Source organism: Scophthalmus maximus, chromosome 16 (assembly GCF_022379125.1).
Source record: "Scophthalmus maximus strain ysfricsl-2021 chromosome 16, ASM2237912v1, whole genome shotgun sequence".
NCBI classification, from domain to species: Eukaryota; Metazoa; Chordata; class Actinopteri; order Pleuronectiformes; family Scophthalmidae; genus Scophthalmus; species Scophthalmus maximus.
This window is the reverse complement of record NC_061530.1, coordinates 3,681,233-3,707,460: the sequence shown is the minus strand read 5'-3', so window position 1 is coordinate 3,707,460 and position 26,228 is coordinate 3,681,233. Positions and strand designations below refer to the sequence as shown.

General features: G+C 42.7%; 1 protein-coding gene across 2 annotated transcripts; it reads left to right on the top strand.

The window, feature by feature from the left end:
• Positions 1 to 90: 90 nt before the first annotated feature.
• fmn2b (formin 2b) lies at positions 91 to 23,857 on the top strand. 2 transcript variants are annotated; one of them, XR_007029819.1, is made up of 21 exons: positions 91 to 1,995; positions 4,202 to 4,452; positions 6,180 to 6,358; positions 6,554 to 6,704; positions 7,586 to 7,597; positions 8,319 to 8,377; positions 9,098 to 10,083; positions 11,392 to 11,536; positions 12,682 to 12,769; positions 14,274 to 14,335; positions 15,107 to 15,198; positions 15,339 to 15,468; positions 15,740 to 15,886; positions 16,405 to 16,464; positions 16,627 to 16,747; positions 17,188 to 17,280; positions 17,583 to 17,634; positions 18,986 to 19,135; positions 20,011 to 20,092; positions 20,739 to 20,832; positions 20,913 to 23,857. XR_007029819.1 is itself a non-coding variant. In XM_035612512.2 (20 exons), exons 1-20 carry the CDS (start codon positions 392 to 394, stop codon positions 20,763 to 20,765), a joined length of 4,491 nt encoding a protein of 1,496 aa, XP_035468405.2. In that variant the 5' UTR covers positions 91 to 391; the 3' UTR covers positions 20,766 to 23,857. The 2 variants fall into 2 exon arrangements, 1 of the variants encoding a protein (XP_035468405.2); XM_035612512.2 differs by having other exon boundaries at positions 20,739 to 23,857.
• The last annotated feature ends 2,371 nt before the right edge of the window (positions 23,858 to 26,228 follow it).

The window sequence follows — 26,228 nt, the reverse complement described above, 5'->3', positions numbered from 1 at the left end:
GACCTCCACTGAGCATGCAGTGCCTACGTCACAGCAGATGGAAAGGGGGAAGAGGGGGAGGGTAAGACGGGGAGAGAAAGGGGAGGAGGAAGAGGGAGCTGTATCTCTCCTGCATCAGCGCCAACATCACTGCCACGCCAGCTTTCGTCACCGGAAAACAACCACGAAGATCTTCACACAACAGAGGGGAGAAAAAAAAACCAGCAACAGCAACAGCAGCAGCAGCAGCAGCAGCAGCAGCAGCAGCCCCTCCTCCACCCGACGTGCATCCACAGATAAAGCCAAGGCGGTTCTACCTTACCCAGGCATCTAAAAACTCCCCCACACAGAAAAGAGCTCTCCCAGGCATGACCTGAGTGAGGCAGACAGCCCTCCGCCGCTCTCCATCAACATGGGCAACCAGGAGGCTAAGCAAAAGAAAGCTGCAGCAGCCTCGGGAAATGGAAGCTACCCTTCACTGGATGAAGGATGGAGAGAGGGAGGAGGAGATGTGACAAAAAAGGGAGGCAAGAAACTCGGTAAGCATGGAGGCAAAGGAGCAGGCAGCAGTGGAGGAGGAGGGATACATGGCACAGGACCAGGCAAGAAAAAAAACAAATCCGAATCCAAGCCCTCGGTTTTCTCCATCCGCAAGAGAAAGAGCAACCTGAAGGGGAAAGGAGACGCATGCTCATCGGTAACGGGCTCGAAGGAGGACGTTTTAGCATCACAACATGAACTGGACAGGACCAAAACACCTGATTTGTCTGCAGATGAGCTCGGACAGTCAGACACGGAGGCTGCTTTCCCTGAGAAGAAAAAGAAACTGGAGCCATCAGGGGACAAGGATGGCGATGCAGGAGGAAGAGAGCAGAGGCAGGAGGTGCAGCGGAAAGCCTCCACGGCAGCAACCTCTCCCACCGAGTATGGAGCGCGGAAGGGAGGGAGCTCGGGGTCAGACACTGACATTTATAGCTTCCACTCGGCAGCTGACCACGAGGATCTGCTAGCTGACATCCAGCTTGCGATAAGGCTGCAGCACCAACAGCAGCAGGGGGTGGATAACTCGATTGTGGAAGCACAGGGAGGGGGGGAGAGGAGAAAGAAGAGTAATGGAGTAGTTCAATTAACTCCTGAGGTACTTGACCTGACCCCAGATTTAGAACTTGCTTCTGATGCGCTGTCATTCCTAGAAACGGGAACTCTGTCTGGCTCAGTTGAGCACATGGACCAGCCTCCGACAGTCAACCACACAGAGGTGCACGAGAGCAGGGAGGAGAAGGACGAGAAGGAGGAGGTGGAGCATCTGGGGCTAAACGGGAAGGGACAGAGGGAGAGAGAGAGAGAAGCCGCTCTTTGTGTTGCCGCAGGCACAAAAGAGCAGCATGCTCTGGTACAGCAGGCCCCTCCCATGACCATCACCGTGGCTACCGTAGGGGGGGCAGCAATCGACCCAGTCACCATGACAACCAGTGGCAACAGCTTCCCTGATCACAGACCACCAATGGAGGAGGAGGAAGAAGCAGGAGGTGAATCCCCTCACGGGGAGAGGGAGCCTGATATGGTGGTGGATCTCAGTCCTCCACCCACAGGCAGCCACAACACAAGTACTGAGGCCACGGGAGGGCTAAGGCCAGGGATCTCGTTTGAAGAAGGCGAGGGTCAGTTGGGCTCGGGCACTAGTGCAGAATCCATAGAGGACTGTGTAAGCGTCGGCTCTGAGCACCTTTCTGCCGCTGCCAGCGCCAGTGCGTCCCCCTCTGCCCAGCAGTGCAGGAGGAGCAGCATTTGCTTCACCCCGCTGCCTCCCCAGGAGAGCCCCACATTGGCCAAAAGACTCCTCAAGTCCACCCATTCCTCCACCTCCTCGAGCCCTGTGGTGAAACCCTACCCTCCTATCTTCCCCTCCTACATAAAGACCACCACCAGGCAGCTCAGCTCTCCAGGACACTCCCCAGCCATGTCCCCGTCCCACAGCCCTGTGTCCCCGCGCAGAGCCCACCATCACCTCCACAGGTACCTGTGGTGCTGCTGCATGGTTCTTTTAAAATCTTTGATTGTACTGACAACACGTCATATGTGCTTTTTAAGACAACCCTGGATTTGATTTGAACTTTCATCAGCTGATATAAAGTTGCAGACATGTGTGGATTCGCTTAGACTGATTATTGAAGGATCTTTTCATAGTTGTGGATGTTGTTTGTTTCGGTAATAATCACATTGCCATTTTGACAAAGCAATTTTGCTAAAAAGAATTGCAGTGGGGGTGGAAACACAGACCAGACCGGTAGTAAACAAACCACCCCCAGGTTAGATTAAGTCATTTAAAGGAGAAAATGAAAAGCCTCGGAGGGGCGATGCATAACCTTCGTGCGAGTTCTATAGGCTACTATATACATATATAAACTATATTTATTCCGTCAGAGTTTTATAATGATACTAAACATTTTTAACAACATTAAAGGTCTCTAACTTAATGCTTTAGGCCATTGTTTCATCGCAGAGCTCTCTGTCTCACACACACACACAAACATACAGACCGTGGGGAGAAATTCCCAAAGTCCTCGTCTGTTACGACCCTGTTTCCACAAGGTTGGGATGCTGTGTAAAAAGTAAATAGAAACAGAATGTAGGTATAGCTCTCCCTGTACACATTCACGCGACAAGCATACAGTTAACTCTATGCCCCCTGATTTGACTCTTGACATATGACGATTTCAAAATGTGTAGAAAATGTCACCAGAGAAGTGGAAATTCTCAGATTGCAGAAGAGTCCAAAGGAGTCCAACTGTGACATTTCTCTCAGGAGTGGAAATCTGAACGTTCAGATTTTCAGTCGTTCAGAACCAGGCTTTTAAAAAAAAACAGTTTTTCACAGTTTGTGGGCTGGCAGGGTCCACAGATACACACATTCCTGTGCACAAACACTGAAAAAGTGATTTTTGCATAATATCTGACCTTTAAGATCATCTGACTAAACTGTTGGTTTATGTATAACTGACGTTTTTTGCTCTACCACACTTTGTTGTGATGATGTCACCAAGCTCATAGGCAACATAATCAGACATAAGTTGTAATAAACTGGAATTGAACCCTCACTTAAACCTCCACCCCACTTTAGGTACTGTTTCTGCACCAGCAAAGCTTTCCAATTAGCAGTGAGGGGGTGCGGTACCGATGTACAATCAAAATGTGACGCTGCAGAGGTGCTGAGATCACAGTTATCACTGGCAGACTTCAACGGCTCGCTAATTAACTGTGAGCTCAAAGTATGGTTTGTGTATTCTACTACATTTAGACATGGGTAGAAATGAGATGTGTGTCTGGGTTCAAGGTGCTGGAAGCAGGAGTTCAGTGAGTCATCCAGCACTTCAACACTGAATATTGAGGGTTGCTAATTAGCTTTCTTTCAGCATTAGGAGGCATCTGATGATGCAAACTATTGCCTTATGTGCCACATTGCAGGATGAGAAATCATAAACTTCACAGGCCTGCAGTTTTCTAGTTGCTGTTGCTAAGATAGGATTGGACAATCAGTTAAGGCATTAAGTGACCCATCAAGTGGATCTATTCTGGAGGTACTTAAACTTCAATTTACACCGAAGTAGTTCAAGTAATGTGTAAACGTTTTGTAAAGAATGCATTGTTGAGATATTCAGCCAATCACAAAGTAACAACACCATGTGGTCACCATAGACTGGAGACAGCGATGGACGAAGATGTCTTCACTTATTTCCATTCTACAATGTTATTCAGAATAGGGAGACTGATACACACGCTTGACCAATCGTGATGTTTTACCCCTTTTTATATCAGCACAGCCTGAGACAATTCTGACTGGCTTAAAGAAATACAAACAAGGCAGAGCATTCGTTCCTCTGTAGCAGAATAATAGCGTGAGCAGCCAGGCCATTCTCCGGCACTGACATAGACCTGTGGAGAGGTCTGCATATGTATACTTATGCAGTGCAGTCCCCATTTCCTTGCATTAATAAGCAATGATGCCACTGACCGCAGTAAAATGATGCATGATGTTCTGTAGTTTCTGACTGAGAGCAGGTTTGTCAAAGTTCATTTTCATACCAGATATGTACAAATGGAAAAACTGCCTATCTGAAAGACAAGAAAACATAGTCCAACAAATAGTCCAACGAGGAACCTACAGCTTAATTGTATGATCCACATGTTCCACTGTCAAAGCTAACAATGTGAATGTCGACAGGACGATGGCTGAGGGTCACCAGGTCCGTAGGCAGCGCTCCCGAAGTCTGGCTGGGGCTCTGAGTCGCTCGGCTGACTGGACGGAGGAGCTTGAGAGGAGGCTGAGGAGCAGAGAGGAGGATGGAGGAGGCTGTGGTGGTTCGGGGGAATACCTGGAGGGCTATAGAGGAGGAGGCAGCCAGCCCCTATGTGCTACCAGAAGATCTTCTTGTGGACAGATTTCCAGCTGCGGCTTTCAGGACGTCTTTTCGGGTGAGTACAACGTGGTCTCAGTTCTCATTTCTGTCCATGACTGACACTTCCTGGGGGCAAGAAAGCAAGAAATAAAATGCAGTACAATTGCTGTAGTTGAACCTTATGATGACAGAAACAATGAGGTTTCTAAAAGTGCAACTAAGTCAAAACATTAAAAGGATTGAAAACAGACCTCTCTGAAATAGATGTTGCTGAGCTTTGTCATGCCACAGATTTCAATTGTTTGTCATTGAAAAAAGGTTTTTCTTAAAGATATTTTTGGGCATTTTTAAGCCTTTAATGATAGGACAGTACTGACAGTACAGGGGGAACATGCGCTGCAAAGGGCCGGGGTCGAACCCAAGCCTCCACACGGTGCTACTAAGTGAGCTAACCGACGCCTGCACATAAGCTTTTTTTGGCAGGAGATCTTGGTCTGCTTGCATTCTTTTGCTTGTGTACAAACAATCAACAGCTTGGTAAACCTTACAGTACCTGTTGTTGGTGATTTGAAATTCCTTTCTGATGACACTTCACCACGCTAAAGCCATTGTAAATATCACCAAATCCTATAACCTAATCTTACAATCTGTCAGAGGCCATAGGTGTCGGATCATATATGTGCATTTTGTTTAACAGTGGTGCCAAGACTCTGGAGACAGATTACAAAAAGAAGGTACAATTTTGTGTTATCATTCCACTCTTCTTGATAATTCATATATTCTGATTACCTCACAAATGTTTTTTTAATAATTTTTTTAACACAGGGGTGGATAGCTGGATTTTCAAATCCAGCTAAAATCACCCTAAGACCCCCCTGGATAAACAGTGATATTCAGACTCTTGGAAGAAGGAACATGCAGGAGAGCAGAATGAAAGTGGAAATCAAGAAAATGCACAACCAGTCAGTAAAATATTTATTAAAACATTATAATAACAAAGTGAAGGAGGCCACACAAAAAAACGCAACATCATGAATATGATCAGTTCCTTACTTCCCTTATCAATGGTGGCGGGACTTTTATAATAATAATCTTTACAAAAACAATAGGGTTCCCAGCACCGCTGGAACTGGCAACGCGGTTCCAGCCCCCTCGGGCTTGGACCCCTAATAACATCAGCACACTCACTGCAGAACCAGAAATGTAGAAATCGATTAAGAATTTTCTTTTAGGATACAGAATCGTACATTATCACACCTGGATAACTGTAACTCTCTTTACGTGCTTAAACTCCCACAACTGAACTCAGCTTCAAATCTAGGGGGTCCTGTCGTATCACCCCAATTTTAGCATCAGTGCACTGCTCAGAATACATTTTACTCTTGTATCAATCACCTATGACACCGTCCATGTTCTCTCCAGATAAATAGCTTTTTATCCTCTACAGATGAAGGTGGAGAGGGTCGTCCACTTAACAGAAGGCCGATGGTTCAACCCCTGGCTCCTCCAGTTTGCACACCAATGTATCTTTGGGCACTTAAACTAAATTGTCTCTGACGACTGTGCTGGCTGTGTAGAATTTATGTGCTATAGAAAGAATGCTGTGTACACAGTAGAAGCGCTGTAAGAATGTGTGTGTGAATGGGTGAATGTGACTTTCGGTGGTCGACAATGCCAGAAAAACACTATGCAAATACAGCCCCTTACCATTTACAGCCCAGCCATGCCCCATCCACCCTGTCCCAGCTTCTCACATATACAATGGATGTAACCCTTGTTTCTCTCTGTTGACTTCATGTCCAGGTCGGACCTTGCTGGAGAAGCTGTTCCTGCAGCAGCAGCAGGAGGAGCCGGAGGAGGCGGAGAGGCTGTGCTCCAGGATCTTGGCCATGGGCCTCCTGCTGCCCTTCACTGACTGCTTCAGAGAGCAGCTGTGTGGCAGCCCTGCCCACATCACCTCCACACCATCAGCCAAGTTTGACGTAAGCAGCCGCGGGTCATACGCGTTATTTTTCCCTGTTACTACTCACTCACACTAACACTCTCAAAATATCGACACGTTTTAAACTCAGTCCAAACTTTTTTCCTTCCTTATTCAAATGTGTTTATTTCCACCCATCTTAAAGTCAGTATAATTTGCTTATCATTGACTGGTCTAATTGTAACTTTCTCCCCAGCATGACCAGTTGTATACATGGGCAGCAGTTAACCAGCCTACACACTCCCTGGATCTGCTAGATGTGAGGCTACCTGTGCAGATCAAGGGCCCCTGGCCCCCGGCGATGCCTGCTTCAGAAAATAAGACTGGACTCAAATCCACAGAGGCTGGTAATAGCAACAATTACACATATCCTGCACACATCGGACAGATTATCCAAAATGTGTAACTTTTATTCTTTTTGTCAGTGATAACTACGCTTCATTATATAAAATGTTACTTTAAACTCTTTGGAACAGACACTCAGCAACTGCAGAAACTAATGTTCATGCATTTCCTCTGACTAGGATTTGCTTCTATACTGTATACACTCGTTAATGTGACAGCGGTACTGTAGTACTGCATAGTATTGGCACTTAAGGTGGAGATCCAGGAGGAGAGATCCTGATCCTGAGATCCCCCCAACTTCTGTTTCAATATCCCAGGAATCATTGCCAAATTTCATATATATATATATATATATATATATCGGTATCAGAAATGTTTTACTCTCTAATATCGGTATCGGCATTAGCCCCCCAACATTCCATATCAGTCAGGTTCTAGTCTGAAGAAAAATTTTCTTCAGTGTCCCATATTAACTTGTGTCTTAGTCTTTTGTTCTTTGACCTTCAGGTCATGAACAGGAGGAAGTAAAGCTCACATCATCTGATCATTTGCTGTGGACAAGACAGATGATGATGATGATGATGTTGATGATGATGGTGATGATGATAAATACATAAAAATCTTACTCTCTAGTAAAGGTCACGTATTCTTCAAACTCGAAGAATTTATTAAATATTTATCACAGTTAAGATTTATGGTTTGGGAGGGATTTACAACTTGTGGGGAGTGGTTTTTTTGTATTACTTTTATTTTGGTTTCTCTATTCTCTGTATTTAGTTTTGTGCAGAGACTCTGACCTTAACATTTGTTTCTTCTCCCTCTTTTTCCCCTTTTTTTGTCTCCTGAATGGGATTTCTCCATCTTCATTTTTTGTCGTTTGTAGAGGACAATCAAGGTCAGTGGTAACTTCAAATAAACCATCACGTACCATGGTGGGTGGAGTGATCCCTCACCCCCTGGTATTAAGTTTGGTTGAAACCTCGGCAGGCCATCATATAGAGTATTTTTTAATGCATTATGATTTGGCCTCATTTATTTTTTCAGCTAAAACCCAAAACAACATAAAAAACTTTTCACTGTGTAATTGGAAAAAAAAGTCTGTGCTGAAGGGGACATCATTATGCATGGACAACTCTGCTTCCCCAAATACATTTTAAAGTAACATTTTTGTAGCAGATTCATATTATTTTTATAAATTTTTTTAAATTTGTAAATCTCTTGTTTGTCAGTGTATCACAACAAAAGTGACACTGTGATTGAAGCAAAGATAGTTTGGACTTTCAGCAGAATTATTTATCTACTCTCACTACATTTAAAGCACTAAACTGTATGGTTCTGCTATATGTTTTGATGGTGTTTTGAAAATGAAAAATTTGCAATCAGGCTCCTCTTCACCAACACATGCTATACAGTACATGTACTTTATCATTATTTGTTGAGGGAAGCAGCTCATTAGCTGCTACTCCCTGGCACTTCATTCTATTTGACAACAATAGACAATTTGCTCTGTCTTGACACAAGTGTATATATATTTTCATAATAACCCACAGGAGACTTTTGTGCAAAGGTTTTGTGTGCTGTATTCTCCTGACCCGCTGATGTGTCTGTTTGTGCAGAGAATAAGGCAGCCATGTCGGGTTTGAAGCAACAACAGCAGAAGAGCCAAGATTGTTCGGTCAGTCACTTTCATTTGAGGCTGGATTGATTTTTAACAACATCTGTTATACAGAGTGCATAATAATTCATTCAATAAGTTTGTTTGTTTTTTTTAATTTTTACACATGATGGTGACAGAAAAAAGGTTGAATTGATGCACACAGAGCTAAACAAATGTTTAAATTATTTTACAGTGTAACAAAGATCACCCTCATTGTCTCATTCCTCCAGAGGTGCAGCGTCACCTGGGTTTTGAAAGGAAAGATGATGGCGCTCTGATTGGTTTATTGCATGTTGCACCCAAAATACACCCATGATTAATTGAAGGACTAAGTCCAACACTTTTGAACTCTGTGCCTGGTGCTGTGACAAGTTTTTTGGGGATTTGGACATGAACTATATGCACAAATTGCTTCATGCGCTTGAATCTTTATTCTGGAATCTGGATTTTGAATAAGATTTTCTTACTTGTGCAAAGTCTGCTTGATAGAAACAGCAAAGAAAGAGAAGACTGTCCCTATGCTGGACCCTTTGAGCTTTCAGGGCTTCAAGGTCAGAGCCCTAACACCAATTGTTAATGCTGTACATGTTCTTCATATTCTGTGTAAGTTGTCTTTGGGGGCAGTTTTTCTTTCTGTGAGGACCCACAGAATCACATCTCTCAAGAGTTTAAGTTATATTTCAAGTTGTATTTGTGTCTGTTGTTGTTGTCCATCTTGTGGTTCTCTCTTATTTGCAGGAGGAATGCATCCTTCCTTCAACAAAACTGAAGGAGAAACATGTTAATGTCATCCAGCAGCTAGAACAAACCATAGAGGACCTCAGGACAAAGATCGCTGAGCTGGAGCGACAGCCCCCTCTGTTGGAGAGGGACACTACCAAACCCACCACTTCCACCACAGATAAGGATAGTGGAGGAGAGGAGGGCCTGCTGAGGGCCGTGTGTGATGCCCACCTGCAGACAGAGACTCCTCACTCTCTGGGCTGCCTGGAGGCAAAGTCGGTGCAGACTTCGCCCATGGACGACAGCTTTAAGTTCAAAGTGCCTTGCAGTGAGTCGGGTGGAGTGAACAGCTTCCTGCAGCCCCCACTTGGGCAACACGGCTTCCAGTGTTCATGTCAGCTGCAGCCCCCTTCAGGAGGAGCAGTAGCTCCTCATCCGGGACAGACTGTGGTTCCTCCTCCTCCTCCTCCTCCTCCACCACCTCCTCCACCCTTACCAGTGGGCTCAATGCCAGCTCCTCCACCACCACCTCCTCTACCACCTGGTTCAGCAGTTGCTCCTCCCGGTGGTCTTGTCCCACCCCCACCTCCACCCCCACCTCCTCCACTCCCTGGTGGCATTGCTCCACCCCCACCTCCTCCTCCTCCTCCTCCTCTTCCTGGTGGCCTTGTCCCACCACCCCCCGCTCCCCCTCCTCTCCCTGGTGGCACTGCCTCCCCTCCTCCTCCACCTCCATTACCAGGACTTGGAGGCCCACCTCCCCCACCACCCCCACCACCACCACCTCCAGGCTGTGGGCCTCCTCCCCCCCCTGCTCCACCAGGAGCCATCTGTATACCTCTGCCTCTCCCAGGGGGTCTGGGCTCCCTGCCTCCTCCTCTGCCCTTGGGCCTGTATGCCCTGAGTCTGACTCAGGAGAAACCACCAAGGAAGGCTGTGGTGGAGACACCCAGACCCATGAAGCCGCTTTACTGGACCAGGATCCAGCTGCAGACCAAAAAGTAAAGACGCAAAGTAACAACTGTAGCCATGAACCCTCAAATGATGCTGCAATTCTTTTACATTTAGAAATTATATGTTCTATATGATGGAGGAAACAGTGTTGAGCAAGAAAGGAATGTTCAGAGATAGGATCTGATATGATTTAAGTTTGGTGTTCTGCTTAAGACACCGGTAGGCATTATAACCTAAAAGATGTGGTTGCCATTATTCAGTTTTGTTTGTCATGAAAAGCTTCAAAGCAACATAATTTGAGTTTGACTCCCAACACTTGACAGTCCTTTGTCTGTGGCTCTCAGCTTTGAGTCAACTGGCAACTTATGAAGATGAGAATCCCTCACAGTTTCATTTGTAAAAAGGCTCAGTGATTTCTTAAGACGGCTGCTCACTGTAGTTTTTAAATCACGCAAACAGAAGGAAACAATGACTTTGTTGGGGACTATTTTCAGAAGTGGATTACTCCACACTTGGTGCTCTGTGGCAGCAGTATGATGGGTATGGGAAGAATTGAATTAAACAGTGGAGGAGCTGTTAATGAAAGACAGTCACTGTTGGTGACACTTTGGTTCTGCTCTAGGGATTTTTGGACAAGAAGAAAAATCAAGGAGTTAACACTTTAGTTAACAATTTGTCCGGTTCTGAGATAGTTTTTAGTGTTTACTTGTCGTGTGCCTCCTGAATTTGTTGCAGTTCAGGACCCTCAACTTGGAGGTCTCATATTTCAGAGCTGCTTGTCTGCACATGAACGCACATCTGAAATTAGTATTATGTTTAGTGGTAGAATGTTTAAATGAATCTGCAACCTCAACTGCATTAAAAGTCACTTTTAGTCACTTATAGAGCCAGAATGATTTGAGCCCATTGGCTGTTTGGATCCTCAGCTGTACAGCCTGCTTTGAAAATGTTGGGCAATTTTGTAAATCATATCTGATTCATGCCAGTTACACATGGCAAACCACGTTCAATCTCTACAAAACAGAGAAAATGTGATTTCTCAACATTACTAATACTGAACTAAATATAAAACACAGTGATGTTTTGAATGTTGGCATTTAGCTGCTTCTCCACTAGATAATGCTTGACTGTGATGGAGGCTGTAATGGAACTTTATTAGCCTTCACCAACCTCTGTAAGTCATACATGTACTTGTGCCACACAAGGTGAAAGTGCAAAATTAAAACATCATTTTGAGGCCAATGACATAGGCATTGGGTTGAGGCGGCGCTGGTCATACTTTAATGTTGAACACCTTTATGCCTTCTTTTAAGAGCCACTTTTAAGAGTATTAAATGCCATTTTGTGTTTCTCAGGGAGGTTTCTTCTTCATTGGTGTGGGAGGCAATTGAGGAGCCTGACGTGGACTTTGATGAGTTTGTTGAGTTGTTCTCGAAAACAGCTGTAAAGGAGAAGAAAAAGCCGCTTTCTGACACCATCACCAAGTCCAAAACAAAACAGGTCGGTGTGTTCATATGTGTACAAGTAGCATTTTCACATTTATAAAGTAAAAATAACAAAATGTTAACATTTATTATATAAACAGAGGCTTGATATGGCTTTGAAATTCTCTATTAGTATGGTTATTGATTCTCTAGTGGATTATACTTATTAACTATACAAAGACCGACACGTCCAGAATGCAGTTTTTTATTAATTCTCAGGTTCCAACAGATATGTCCCAATCAGGTATCTATTACAGGCCTGCTGATGCACATGGAAGTGGTTCTACAAATATACTAGTAGATACATATATGAACAACAAGAAATTATGAAGTTGGTTACTTCACACTACTTTTGAAAAGTAACCTGGAATCCAAGTTGGTGTCCACAGCCACATGTCATCTCTTCACTGGAAGACATTAACTTACAACCCTAAGCATTTTTGTCTTAACAGACCATCAGTGACCATCATGAGGTTCTCTGCTATGCAATTTGTGAATATATAGTTGTGTCATTGGCCTGTCATATAGGAAGCAGGTTAGTTTTAGTGTTGTTACCTGATGACTCACTGTGACGGTCAGTAAGCAGGACTCAAATGCAGAATGCAGATAAAACTGGTATTGGATGGAACACATTAGGAACAGGTGCAGATAATCACGAGGGCAGGAAAGTGACAGATAACAAGAAACGGGAGAGCAGAATGTCAAAATAAAACAGAAAAACAATCTTCACAGAGACACACAAGTAAGGGTAGCCAAAGACAGGAAGATAAGATACACGGGGAAAGAGACAATAAGGTAAAACAGGAAAAACCAACTCAAACAAACACGAGGGATTAAAAAAAAGGCAACTGAACTAAAGCAGTGACACATGAGAGGTAAATCAAAGAATTAATAAACAGTAGTTCACAGCAAAAGATATCCAAAAATCCAATTAAACCAAAAACTCTTTCACAGAGTCATGTGACTTTTCAAGAGTTCAATAGTTCTACATCCTGGCAGATCATGACACATACATTCTAGTGCCATCTCTTATTAGATTGTCACGTTTACATTTGCAGCATCAGATTTGGTGCAATATTTTTGGAAATGCCTGCTATATTTAATGGCAAACCGGTTCAGCATTTTGACCCGTGTGTGTGTCCTGAATCTGTTCCTCTGCAGGTTGTGAAGCTCCTAAACAACAAGCGATCTCAGGCCGTAGGAATCCTCATGTCCTCCCTTCATCTTGATATGAAAGATATTCAGCACGGTGAGTTCATCGCTTTGTTCACTTTAGTAAGTGTTATAGCTTGATATTTACGCACAGATATGAGTCACCCTGGGAACACAGAGGAAAATATCTATATCAAAAAGTTTTTTAGAGTCACATTCTGTGGTTAGGACCTACTTTAGTAAAAAGTTGTCAAGTTATTAAAAGAAAGTCAGAAAATGTCTTATAATTATATATATATAAGTATAGATATAAGTGAGAACTACAATAAACCTTTAAAATGAGCATATTACAATATATTGTTTCTACATGTATTTACAGTAGGTATGTTTACATACAGAGCTCAGCACAGTGAGAATGGTCTTCATGGTGGTCCCATCGGCCTGCTGTGTCTGCACATTGCTGTACGTTGTCCCCAGAAATGCTGTCCTTTTGGGTGGTTGTAATCTGTGGGTACTATTTGAGACCAAAACTAACAGAGACTGTGGCACAGAGCTCAGGACTAACTGAGACCCAGAAGTACTGAGACCAGGACTAGCTAAGAGTCACCAGTTTCTCTCCAAGGAGAAGGGTAAACAGGATCTGATCCATCTGACCAGTAGGCGTGCTCCTCTCTGGACCCACAGACCTGGTGTGGAGACTTTTTTTCCCCCCTGCTGTATTCTGCACTGGGACTCAGTCAGTCTCTGCTTTTAGAAGAAAGATGAATCATTCCTCTCTTTTTTTACCATGTCACTCTGCTGAAGTTGAAGAGACAGGGACAGACAGACTCCTAAGGAACCTGTACTGAGTGGAGGATGTGTGGGCACTCATGGAAAGGTGGGATCCATTTGGTCCACACTGTTTCTCAATTCCAGCCTGGGATTTCTTCTGTGGGACAGGAAGTGGATCTCGCCAAACCTCAGCTAGACAATCCTGCTGATCTCGCTGTTCATCTGGGACTCAGATCCACACGGACAGCAAATCAGTTACTGAGACGCTGGAAACATGAGTTGCTCTTTAATGATGGATTATTGTGATGACTCTGCAGCCAAACACCAATGATAAGGTATCTGTCTTCAGACTGGTTCCAGACCTTGAGGACTGTAGATGATTCTTTAGTTGAGGTCTCCGGACAGCCTCTGATGGTAAAAACTTTGAACTGCAAGAAACTGAATGGACACAGTGATGACTTATCTGGGGATGAGTCCTGACTTCAGATCAGCCTGGAAACATTAGTATGAACCTCTTCTGACAAACACACATGCTGCCCTACAGTGGAGGATCCTGAATGGCCTGTCCACCCTGGGACACCATGACAACATCATACATTTCCACCTTAGTTCCTCCTATTTTCAACCGGACCAGGTCTGATAAGCCAGAGTCAGTAAATTTGCGTTCATGTGCGTGTGCAGAGGCTTCAAGGTCACTGTACAGGAGTGCATCAGTCCAGCAGCCTTGTTTGGGGAAGTAGGAGAGGAACAAATTTATTTTCAATCAATGCTGATGTGAATCTAGACTTCAAAGAAATAAATGTTCCCTTCTCCCTCCCTCTGTTTCTCAGCCATCCTGAACTTGGACAACACAGTAGTGGACCTGGAGACCCTGCAGGCCCTGTTTGAAAATGTGAGCAGCACAGTTGCAATACAGCAATATATGATTATATGGCTCAGTTTGTGTTACTTTCATATATGCTAAGAATAGTGAATAAGGAATCTCAATTGTAACTGTAATTGTATCACGAGACAACTGCAATACCCCTCTGGTGGGCCTCCCTTCATGTGCTGTGAAAAACCCACAGATCGTCAAGAATGCGGCAACATGTCTGGTCTTCGATCAGCCTAAAAGGGCAAATGTCACTCGGCTGTTCGTCATCCTCCACTGGCTCCCAATGGCTGCCAGAATCAAATTCACGTCACTAACATTAGCCTAAAGAGAGACTTTTGGGTCAGCACCCATCTACCTGTACTCAATCATCTGTCTTTTCCTCCATGGAACGTCTTCTCACATTGCCATCCATGCAAACAAAGTCAATCACAGTCCAGACTCTTCTTGTTTGTGGTTCCTTGATGGTTGACCAAGTTACCAAGTGTTATCAGAGTGCAGTTTTACTCCGAACACCTCTAACACCCTAACATGGTGGTTTCGTGATGGTTCCTGTGCACATGATTTCCGGCACTCTGAAATATTCGCTGATTTTTACAAAACGTGTATTGCTTAAGAATCGCTAACTGCCCCTTTAACCTGTCTATGTTGGTTTGAATTCCTGTTAGCATAACCAACAGTACGTCTGTTGTAGTACAAGTGTTTTCGCTAATGTTATAATGGACAAATTGCACAACATGTGAATTGTGTGAATTAGGACAGAGCTGAGTCTCTCCCTTGCGTCTCTCCCAGAGGGCACAGCAGGAGGAGCTGGACAAGATCGAAAAGCACATCAAGTCCTCTAAAGACAAAGAGAACGCTAAACCCCTGGACAAACCTGAGCAGTGAGTTATTCCTCCACATTTCAAACCTAATGAGCAGCCCTTACGGGCACATGAAGAGTGCAAATCACACAGGAGAGAATGAGCGAGTCAGTGCGGAGATGATAGAGCCACAGCCGCCTGTGTTTTTTCCTTTGTCGCAGGTTCCTCTTCCAGCTTTCCATCATCCCAAACTTCTCTGGCAGAGTTTTCTGCATCCTTTTCCTGTCCAGCTTCTCAGAGTGCATGTCATCAATAACGAAGAAACTGGACATACTGCAGAGGATCTGCAAGGTGAGCCCAGCCCAATTTTTCATTATCAAATCATAATGCAGCCGAATTAAAGACCAGAGCGCACTGGTTTTTCTTCGGCGTGAACTCAGAGGAATTACATTATACAACGTCATGTCAGCACTGCCTTGGTGTGCATGATGGAAAGAGGTTTTAGGGTCGTTGTCACAGTTTTCTTTTCAACCACTGTGTCCCGTTCATCTGTCTCCCCACCAACCTCACGCTCTCTATTGTTAGATTTGCTTAAAGAAAGAGACTTTGACTTTGTCTGCAGGCCTTACAGGACGGTGAGACAGTAAAGCAAGTTTTAGGTCTGGTTCTAGCCTTTGGTAACTTCATGAATGGCGGTAATCGCACCAGAGGCCAAGCTGATGGCTTCACCCTCGACATCCTGCCCAAACTCAAAGATGTCAAGAGCAGCGTAAGTAAAGGGGGGAGGGAAAGGTGTTAGAAAACAAAATGCAATGGAACTTGTTAAAATACCGCACTTCCATTTTGGACACACCGTGCTCCTTACAGCCCGACAGTGTGGTGATTATATAGTCTTTGTACCATTTAAATATTATGTGTTATACATTAGTATATATCTTTGTAACATTACCACATCTACACAGTGAGGAACTAATCCTGAATAATCTGTCCTCCTTCAATGGAGCTCACGGTTTGACGGCTAAGTCCGATAAATGTACCCATGTTATAGTCAGCTTGAAAGCTCAGAAAGAAATTGGGCCGTTTGAAGTTGAAGTGAGCTTTTGACAAGGAAGAAGAATGTGGAATAAAGAAGACAATATCTGGATCTGCGGCATTGATTCGACTGTCCATCATGAGTGTGCTGGTATATTTGTGGCGGATAGAAATAACTGTAAAAGACATCATGTGCAAAGTAACTTCTCCACTCATATAATTCTTTTATTTTTCCCCTTTTCTCTACACATGCAGGACAGCACGAGAAGTCTTCTGTCTTACATTGTTGCTTACTACCTCAGACACTTTGATGAGGTGAGCTGCTTTGCTGTCATATTTGCTCTTACACTGTATGTCTTTTTCATCCTTTTTTCCTCTCCCCCCTCCCTGAAGATTCTCATATCATGTCTTCTCAGAATTTGTGCTAATCTACAACATGGATAAACTGTTTTTGTACGATTGCATTCTTGTGTGTAGGATGCTGGCAGAGAGACGTGCGTGTATCCTCTTCCTGAGCCTCACGATTTGTTCCAGGCTTCACAGATGAAGTTTGAAGACTTTCAGAAAGACCTGACTCGACTCAGGAAGGACCTCAGAGGTAAGGCGCACACACTCGCATGCAGTGAGGACACAGTCCTTCATCCTTCCTGCATTTCAGGTCCTGCTGTGACAGGACAAATGTCCAGTTTTACTTACGTGTGCCACTTACATTAATACAAAATACATTCATGTTGGCCAAAGCCCAAGTCAAATCCGTCGTCCTCCCCAGGATCGTCTCTGTCGAGGAAAAAAGCACTCACATGCCTCGAGATGCTGGTCCTCAGAAGGACAGTGTAACTGAACTTTAACTATTACTTGTTTTATAAAGGTGACAGCTCAAGTATTCTCTAATTGTATTCATCTTTCACCAAAACCATACACAGCCTTGGAGCATAAAAATATGTCCATAACTACCACACAAGCCTTATTGTATTTTTGCTACTTGCACTTTTTATGCTGCCAAAGTTGACTGTACTGTTTCCTTCATTCATTTGCCAGCATGTACATCAGAAGTTGAAAAGGTGTGCAAAGTTTCAGAGGAGGATAACTTGCAGCCTTTCAAAGATAAGATGGAGGACTTCCTGACACAAGGTAACTGACAATAACCACGTATGTATTCAGACAGACACAGGTAGTTTCTGTTCATTTGTCCCAGTGGCCAGGCTCAGCAATGCAACAATAAGATCCTATTATATCCTTATTATTAGACTGTATGTGTGGCATTATATCAGTATCTATGGCATGCGAAGGCAGGCTCAGGAAAAGGGACAGAAGTAAAGCGGTGAGGAAGACGTTTAACTTCTACCTGAATGAAGGGATGACAGCTGCTGAAAAAACAACCCTAAAGGAGCCGGTTTGTTTTGACCTTTTCTGTTTTATTCTTCCTCTCTCAGCTAAAAGTGAAATGGAGACACTGGAGGCTCAACTCAGCAGCACTCACAAACTGTAAGAACAACTTCCTTTATTTATAGTATTTTGCCAGTCTAAATCGTACTAAGAGCAGTGTTTCTCTAGCTGGAAACTGACGTGTGCTTGACTGTACATATCCCTGTCCTCATTACACTTCATGAATCCAACATTCACATCAGAGATGATGACAAAGCACATACGACCTTTGGCCTCAGGACAAGGCTTCTGATGGCCAGAGGGACAAACATCACATGTCTGCAATAAAATGTTGACAGAATAAGTAAAAGCAATATATTGGGTAATTAGGGAATGGTTTTTGATTGTTTTATCTATGTACTTTGACCAGTGTTCTTGTTGTGAGAGATCTTACAGCAAAGCCACAGAAAACAATGGTAGGTGGGTGTGTGTTTGTCACAGATCATTTTGTCAGAGGCTCGTCCTTACTTGTCCTACGAACACTTGGGGACATTCAGAGATTTGTCCTAAAGACAGTCAGGGACAGACAGAGACTTGTCCTGGGCTCCAGCCTGTTGTTTTGGCTGTTTGCTTCAGGTCATTGTTTAATACCACCAATAGCAAAATGCTGACAGTTAACAAATTTCCATAAATGTATTATGTATTTCGCTTTGTAATTATGGAGTATTGGGTGTTGACTGAGGGCTTTGGCGAAAAAAACTGAACCGGGGTAAGCTTTTGCTGCAACACAATGTGACATCATCTGGCAGGTTGGTGCCCTGGCCAAACAAACACATGAACGGAAACATTCTTGGTGGATGACTCATCATTATTGCCATAATAACTCTTCATGTAACAAAACTATGTCTGTGAGGATTATAGTTTTGTGCACAGTAGTGCATTCAAACACATTGGATGTGTTGATGTGTAACTCAAAGAGGACCTCCGGGAAGGCATTTGCCTTATCTCACAGCACCATACCACCACAGCAGCCTGCACTCTTTTAATACAGAACTGTTTTTGTTACACTCCGCATTCCCACAACGAGCGTCATGGCTGCATAAGTTACTGCAAGTTTGTTGTCCTTTTCTATTCTAGTTATTTGATCACATTTACATTTCACTTTGTAGAATGTCCCTTTTACATGTTGCTTTAACGAAATGTACCTGTGGGTATCAGCGTTTATTCTCATATCATATTAAGATCTGTATTCATGGTTTGGATGATGCCGCTCGTGACTAACAACTCTGCCTCTTCCACACGAACTTGCTCCTAGCTGGATATAAAAAACCCAGACTTAACTGAGACAGTTGATATCCAGCTTGGTAGTACATCCTGGTAGTATATCCTAGCCATGTTGAACTTGCTTCGTAGTAGAGGCCCCTGGAAAATGGGAATGTCAATACTTAAAGTTTACCCTGTGTCCTGCCAGGTTCCTGGAGCTCACAGTGTTCTTCTCAGTGAAGGCCAAGTCAGGCGAAAAGGAGGTCTCCCCCAACACGTTCTTCTGCATCTGGCACGAGTTCTCTTCTGACTTCAAGGACCTCTGGAAGAAAGAGAACAAAACCATTCTCAAGGAGAGGTATGGAACAGGTTGCTCTACAACCTGTTGTTGTTTTCATTCCCTTAATATAGATTCTATTTAAAAACAAATAGTATGACATATCAAACTTTAAGTAAGCTAAAGTATATTTTATACAAAATTAGGACCAATCAAATAGTTTTTTCACCCCAACACAACAAAAACCTCCAACCTGGTAAAAAGGACCATATCGTCCGTTTCCTAAAAAAGCACCTCTACTGGTGATAGAAGAGATGCTCAGAGCAGCGTGGGCCTTCATTTGCTCTACCAACCCATGGTTAATGAGCTTGTTAAGGTTAGGGGTTTAGAGTTATGGTGCGTTCACACCGGAAACAAATTTTGCGTCACTGACGGGAGGCGACGTGAATGGCGCGACGCGAATCGCGCAGAGACACGAAATTTGCATCAGTTGCTTCAGTCGCTCAAGTTGAAATATGTGAACTTGAGCAAAATATTCGCATGACGCCAATTGGTGTTGAGATCCTCCGTCAATGTCGTCAGACGTCCTGTCATTGTATCAGACTTTTCTGATCTGATCTAATCGGGTCACTCTGTGCGGGCAAACTCACGTGAGTAAAGCCACAAAAGTTTCATGGCAGATTACTTTACAGAATCTAAGCCAATCCATTTAAAAACACAAACTTGACTGACCTAACAGGTCCACTGCAGACCTTTAGCCGCCGTGTACCTCACAGCTGCTAGAGGTTTGCGGTCTTTAAAATGACCAGATACATCGTAAAGATGCGCTGCTTCAAAAACAACCCATCTGGTGTTTTTTCGGTGGAGGACAGTCTCTTCTAACACCAATGTTGAACCTGGTGTTACAATGAAAGTGGATTGAGTTGATTGTAATTGTAACATCGTGTATTGTGCAGGTTAAAAGCAGCAGAGGAGTCCTTCCGTCAGGCCAAGGAGAAGGCGTCCTACAGCGTCAAACCTAAACATGCCACTGGCATCGTAAGTTGACCTTTGTTGCTCGGTTTTGTAGTTTTAGCCACCTGAAGGCCAGAACATCCGCCATTTGTGACAAATCTTTTATAGCTTCCAAACTGGTCATTGTGTGAAAACAACAGGAGCCATTCAGATTTTAGAGTAGATGGTTTATTTAGAGTCCTGGCTATTCTAACCAACCTTATATCACTGCATACATTTAACTATCTCTCATTAGTAAAATATTGGAGAATCTATGTGGTTCAATTTTGTTATCTTCAACACAGAATCAGATGAATATTTATATTAAACATATCTGAGAATAGTCATATCTGTGAATATTTTTACAGCTGGATATTGCTTCAATATCCATGTGTGGCCAATATCCACATATAATGTTTGCTGTTTGACAAATACGTATATGAATCCAGCAGGTGGAATGTAACTAAGGATATTAACTCAACTACTGTACTTCTGTACTATAATTCAATTTGAGGTACTTTACTTGGGCTGCTACATTTTACTGGGAATTATTGTTCTACACAATAACGTACTTTATAGTTACTCAACAGACATTGGGTTCAAAATAGATTACGCTTAAATAACGTTGTCCTGTTTCAGATGTTGGGCAATGTGCAGTGACGTTTACCTCTATGATGTGTTCTCTCCACAGAAAGCCAAGTTGGGCATGAAGATCTGACTGCTTAGGCTTGGCATGTTTATTTTCCCAACTGTGGGCACCCGCAGTGAGTCAAAGACCAAAAAAAGTATGGAGAGGACAGAAGAGGAAAGGGAAGGGAAATAACTAATCTCTGGACATCTTGTTTGATAATTTATTTATTTGCAGGTGATCCATTTTCTCTGCTCTGCTGCCTTACGTTGCCATATCCAACCCTTTCATGGGAGGATGCTGCTGCAGGGCCACCAGGCACCAGGAATCATGGACTGCTGGGATCAGCACAGCTCCCGAGCATGATGTACATTATACATTAACTGGAATTACATCACACTGTCTGTGCCAACATTTATAGAAAAACAAAAACTCAAGTCCCTCAAGTCAAACAACCAGACCAGAATGTTTGAAGAGCAATTTAAACCTTAAGCACTTATTCTTTGTTCTGTAACCTCCAAAAATCCCCACAAGCTCAGCAAGGAGGACAGCTTGTTCAAAACGTGACATGACTCAGTATTACATTATTAATATTAACTGTAAGTGTCTGACAGGACACATGGTGTTCTTTAAATTTAATTCTCTAATCCCACCAGTCAGTTTTCCTCAGTCTTTTTCGACTATGCAAAAAAAAAAAAAATTATATATACAGAACCGAGTCTTTGCAGGAGTCCGTTTTGCAAAGAGCGGCTGACAGCAGTTGGCTGTCCCACACAGAGATATATTCTTCAACTCATGTCTCCTCATGAAACGAAAATCCTCCGGACGTACGCACAGTTTATGGAACTCCAGCAGAGGGAGGTTGTTGGAGCTTTGCAGCTCAATGATTTCGTGTTTTAGGTTTTTTTTTTTTGATCATCAGCTGGTTCCACATTAAACAGCTTTACTAATGCGTTCAGTTCCTTTTGGTACTGCAAACTCAGCAGTATATTCAGATGTCAGAGCAGGCATTTGTTCTTGCAAAGTAGGGAAATGCACAGTGTTGCCCCCTCTGTTGCACTTGTTTCTCTTCTTCCCTCAGTTTGTAAAACCGTGCTTGCATACTTGGCTCAGCCGTCTCACCTCACTGTAGTTAACCGGATCGCCATCCTCCCACTCACGATCGCTCCTCCTTGAACTGTCGCCTGTTGAGCCCTCTGCGTCTGATGAAATGTATGAAATGACAGTTGTCATTACATTGTTGAGCTTCAGGGAATGTGTCGAGCCATGGAGGGCTTGTGAAGTCAGTTATTCCCCCCTCGTATCAAACAGCAGTGATCCCACTAACAAAAATGTCTAGTAGGTCTGTATTTAGTAATGTCTAAATTACTAATTGAAAAAGAAAAACTGGAAAGTGACCTTTCAGTGTTTTTTCAATATCTTCCAGTTCAATATCATTAATCTGCTCTGCATCGGTTCTCCAAGACAAACTGGTTCCAGCATCTCCACAGCAGCAACAAGGCTCCATCACAAACTCTCTTTTTGGAGAGCTCGTTCAGCTCGTTCACAAGAAAACCTTCCTGTTTTACATTGTCTCTGTCAGAATGTTGAACACCAAACTCATCTGAAGAGTGCTAACTTCATCCAAGAGCATTTGTACTTAAGCTCAGTTTAGCTTCAAGTTTCCTGCTCTAGTTATGCTGAGATTGGTCTTTTTCATGCAATACCGGTTTGTAATTTTTTTTTTAATTTTCTCTCGGAGAGCAACATATTCCGCATCTGACAACTGTACTGTGGCGACTGTAAAGAATTCTTTACTTGATATGTTATAGCCACGTGTTTTCCTTCAAGGTGGTCCATGTTTTTTTTTTGTTGGTATTCCTGAGTTGCTCTTTCTCCATTTATGTCTCATGGACCTCAACCCCATATCAGCAGTGGTCATTATTACTAAAATCGTAAGGATAAACTGAATAAAATTTAAGCTTTCGGATCCACCAGAAAACACTTGTTTGCTATATAATGTTTCCATATGGTTTTGATTAATGCTTGGCTTTTGTTTACGCCAACATTTGACTATTTTTAAAGCACTTTATGTTTTTATAACAACGAAACCATGCTTAAGAAAGTTTTGTCGATGCAAGATAAATTTCACTATGGAAAACACTGTTAACCCACTGTTTTCATCCAGTCTTAAATCTCTAAATATTTGTTGATTATGCCATAATATTTTATCCTAAATGTTGCTTTACTTTAGTTGGCCAACAGTGGCATATGATAAGTATGATAAGTTTTCAATAAACGCCCTGATATAGGCCTGAGGAATTCTGGTCGCCATTGGATATTAGTGTAATAGTCCCGTACTATGTTTTCCGATTGTAACATTTTCAAAAACATTTCAGAAATTCAAAATGTTTTATTTTTAAAATCAAATGGTTTATGTTTGGAGGTTGTTTGTGGTACTCCTTTCTTCTCTTGCAACTAAAATGTGTGGTTTTTCTATCAAAAACACACAAAGAGCTGGGCCAGCTTGCCTGTATAAAATAAGCAGCCGTTGATGTAACAGACAGCCGAATACACTAAGCAGCACTCAGTGACATATTCTGTTTATCCTGTGCAAATATTAAAAGTAATAATTCCAACATGTTTGTTTTGAAAAGTAACAGATATGTGGGTTATCCCAACCTCTATGAACAACGCAATTAATCTCTTATCTGGTCACCTTGATATGTCTGCACACACATAATGGACTCACACATTACCACCATGCCGCTGGTTATTCTACAGCCCGACTGTCCAGACTTAGCCTCTCAGTAGAGAATCAATCACAGTATACATTCTTACAGCACTGTGTGTGTGTGTGTGCGTGTGTGCGTGTGTGCGTGCGTGTGTCTCATCATCCGACTGTGGCTGATAGCTGTGAGATGAAAGATGTTTGTCTTGCATTGATTCACAGCTGCTGAATTTTCTTGTAGAATAAATGACTTTATTAATGTAAAGTAATAAATTGTTGAAAAATGGTTGTAAGACACATTTTGTGTTTGTGTCAACGATGTCCTCCTCTGTTGGCTAACGTTATACACACGACAGGAACTTAACATTTGAATCAAGTGTGATGCAATAAATGTTTCGGTATACATATGAACAGGATGCATGGGTGTGGCAGCAGTGTAATTTCTGTAAAATAAAGGGAGTAAATTCTGCAATATTTTGTTTTTTATGCAATATGTCATTTGTAGAATAAGGTCAGGGTTGTGACTGAAAGGTCACTGTCAAGGCTGGTAACTGATGAGGTCAAAGTAGAAGTGAGCGGCTATCTTGTAGCCAGCACCAGAACACTGTACTCAGTGAAATCTAAAGGTAGGCATGGGTTGAGCTGCGCCTTGAAAAACTGTCCTTTGTTTGTCTTTTCAGGTGCAGTTGTCAGTAAAAAGTCACAATGAAGCAGAGAACTTGCACACAGAATAAAACCTTCAGACTGTAGTCTGGATTTGAAATGTTTCAGGGCTGCACTGCGCCGTTGCACACAGCAGACATCAGGTCCATTAACACTTTGCGCCCAGCGGAACAAGGATGTATCCAAATACCCAGAAGTTGGACAATGATCGCTCTGATGAGGCCACTCGTATAGGCACGGACAGACACAATTGTACGAGTTCTTCTGCCTCCGTAACCAGGAATCCGAAATTATTTTCTGTGCAATTGTGATACCTAACTAACTTGAATGGTACTAGTAGCTGATTTACAGTATCTAACGACCATGATGCTTAGATTTATTTTAACGACTAGTAATAATTCAGTATTACAAATTATTTTTTTTAAACTTATTTAAGCTTTCGTTTTCAGGTATATAATAACAGGGTTAGTTTTAATTATTTTTAAAATGTAATACGTAAATTCTTTCAATTTAGAATTTTTTTTTGTTATGTTGGCCTTCCAACAGGGGGTGCTGCAGCACTGAAGAGCATAGTGTAGAAGTCTACTAAAAAGCTAACTTTGGGACTATCAACAATCATAATAAAGTTCATGGAATCAATACAGTTATTAAGATGCTGTAAACAATGTTGCAAACCCTTTTTTTCTATCATGCAAACAATTCTACAGCTCTCAATATGGTTGACCAGTGTGGTAGCACAAACAGTATTTCATCAAGCTGGTTCTTAATCAGAGTTTTCTTTAGACCGCTGCATGAAGTTGATGAGAGAGAATGACATTGAAGCAAACAGTAAATGTTCAGTAAATCCAAAACTATTAGCCAGTAACTGGCTAGCAGCCTGGTTAATAATTCTTTGTACAAATACAAATGACCCCTCTCATATTACCTTCTGGCATGTGACCTATGGGCAATATAAGAGCTTTTGGATTCCCCCGTCTACATGACAAGAGTTATCAGTAGAAATGCAACTTACTGTGTAATACACTAGTGACAAAGTCCTTGTAGCCAAGGACATTATGCAAAATCCGTAACCAGATTGTCATCATACCACCATGTTTTCTCAAAACAGAATGTGTTTTTAGTTTAACACATGCAACTGTGCAATACATGTTCTATACTATTGTGACTTACAGGCTATTACTATTTTGAATAGCATTGCATCACCCCATTATAAGACAAAGGGACACATTATTACATCACATTTAAAGTTCTGTCACATCATAGAGGCTATTGATCTTTTGCCTTCAGGGTGTCATTTTTAGCCAGTGCGCTTTGGACAACAGGGTTACATGAAGCGCTTTGACAAATCCTGCCAATCTCATTTATACCTTCACACAGTTGAGATTGGCTTGAAATCAAAGTACAGTCTCCCACTGACCGAGACCCACTGGCACCCACAGGAGTTTCCTGTGATGCGGATGTGATGTCACCCACTTGATTATTGCAGCTCCATTCCTCGCTTGCTTCTCCCCCTATTGAGCTGTCATTACTGCAGTAATGTAAACAGACTGTTTGTATTCCCTGAATATGTTTCCAGATCCTAGGAAATAGCTGTGCTCTCACACTGCCGTGAGAAGGATGAACGATTTAGTCAAGGAGATAACACATTACAATTTTTCCTCTCACCAAGTCGACTCTTTTCCTGCTATCCCCGAGGAAACCAGCTCACATCACGAGCCGAGGAGCGAGACAAACTGGACTGGAACAATGTCAAATTGAACTTTGTGTGACTAAAAATATATTATGTCTTACAAAGATGGCATAAAAGTAGCCATTTTGTATTTCTTAATTGCAACGCTTTTAAGAAATGTAGTATATACTGTTTTGGTGAATATGTTCTAGTGTCCTGATTGGTAAGTGATCAGTTTGACCCATTTTAGTATAATTGTCTTTCTATAATTACCTGGTTAGCTGTGCAACATAGGTTGACGTGTGAATTACTGGTTAAAAGTGAGCCTGCTTTGTTATAGGCAACTCCTCCCTGGCACAGTTACAGCAAAGTCAATGGCGTCAACACACTACAGCCAATGACAGCGCAAGACAACAGGAGCTGAGCGGAAACCTGCGAAACCCAAGGGGAGGAACTGTAGCACAGCAACATTCGAAGAACACTCTGTGCCGTTTCATTTTCAGTGTTTCTG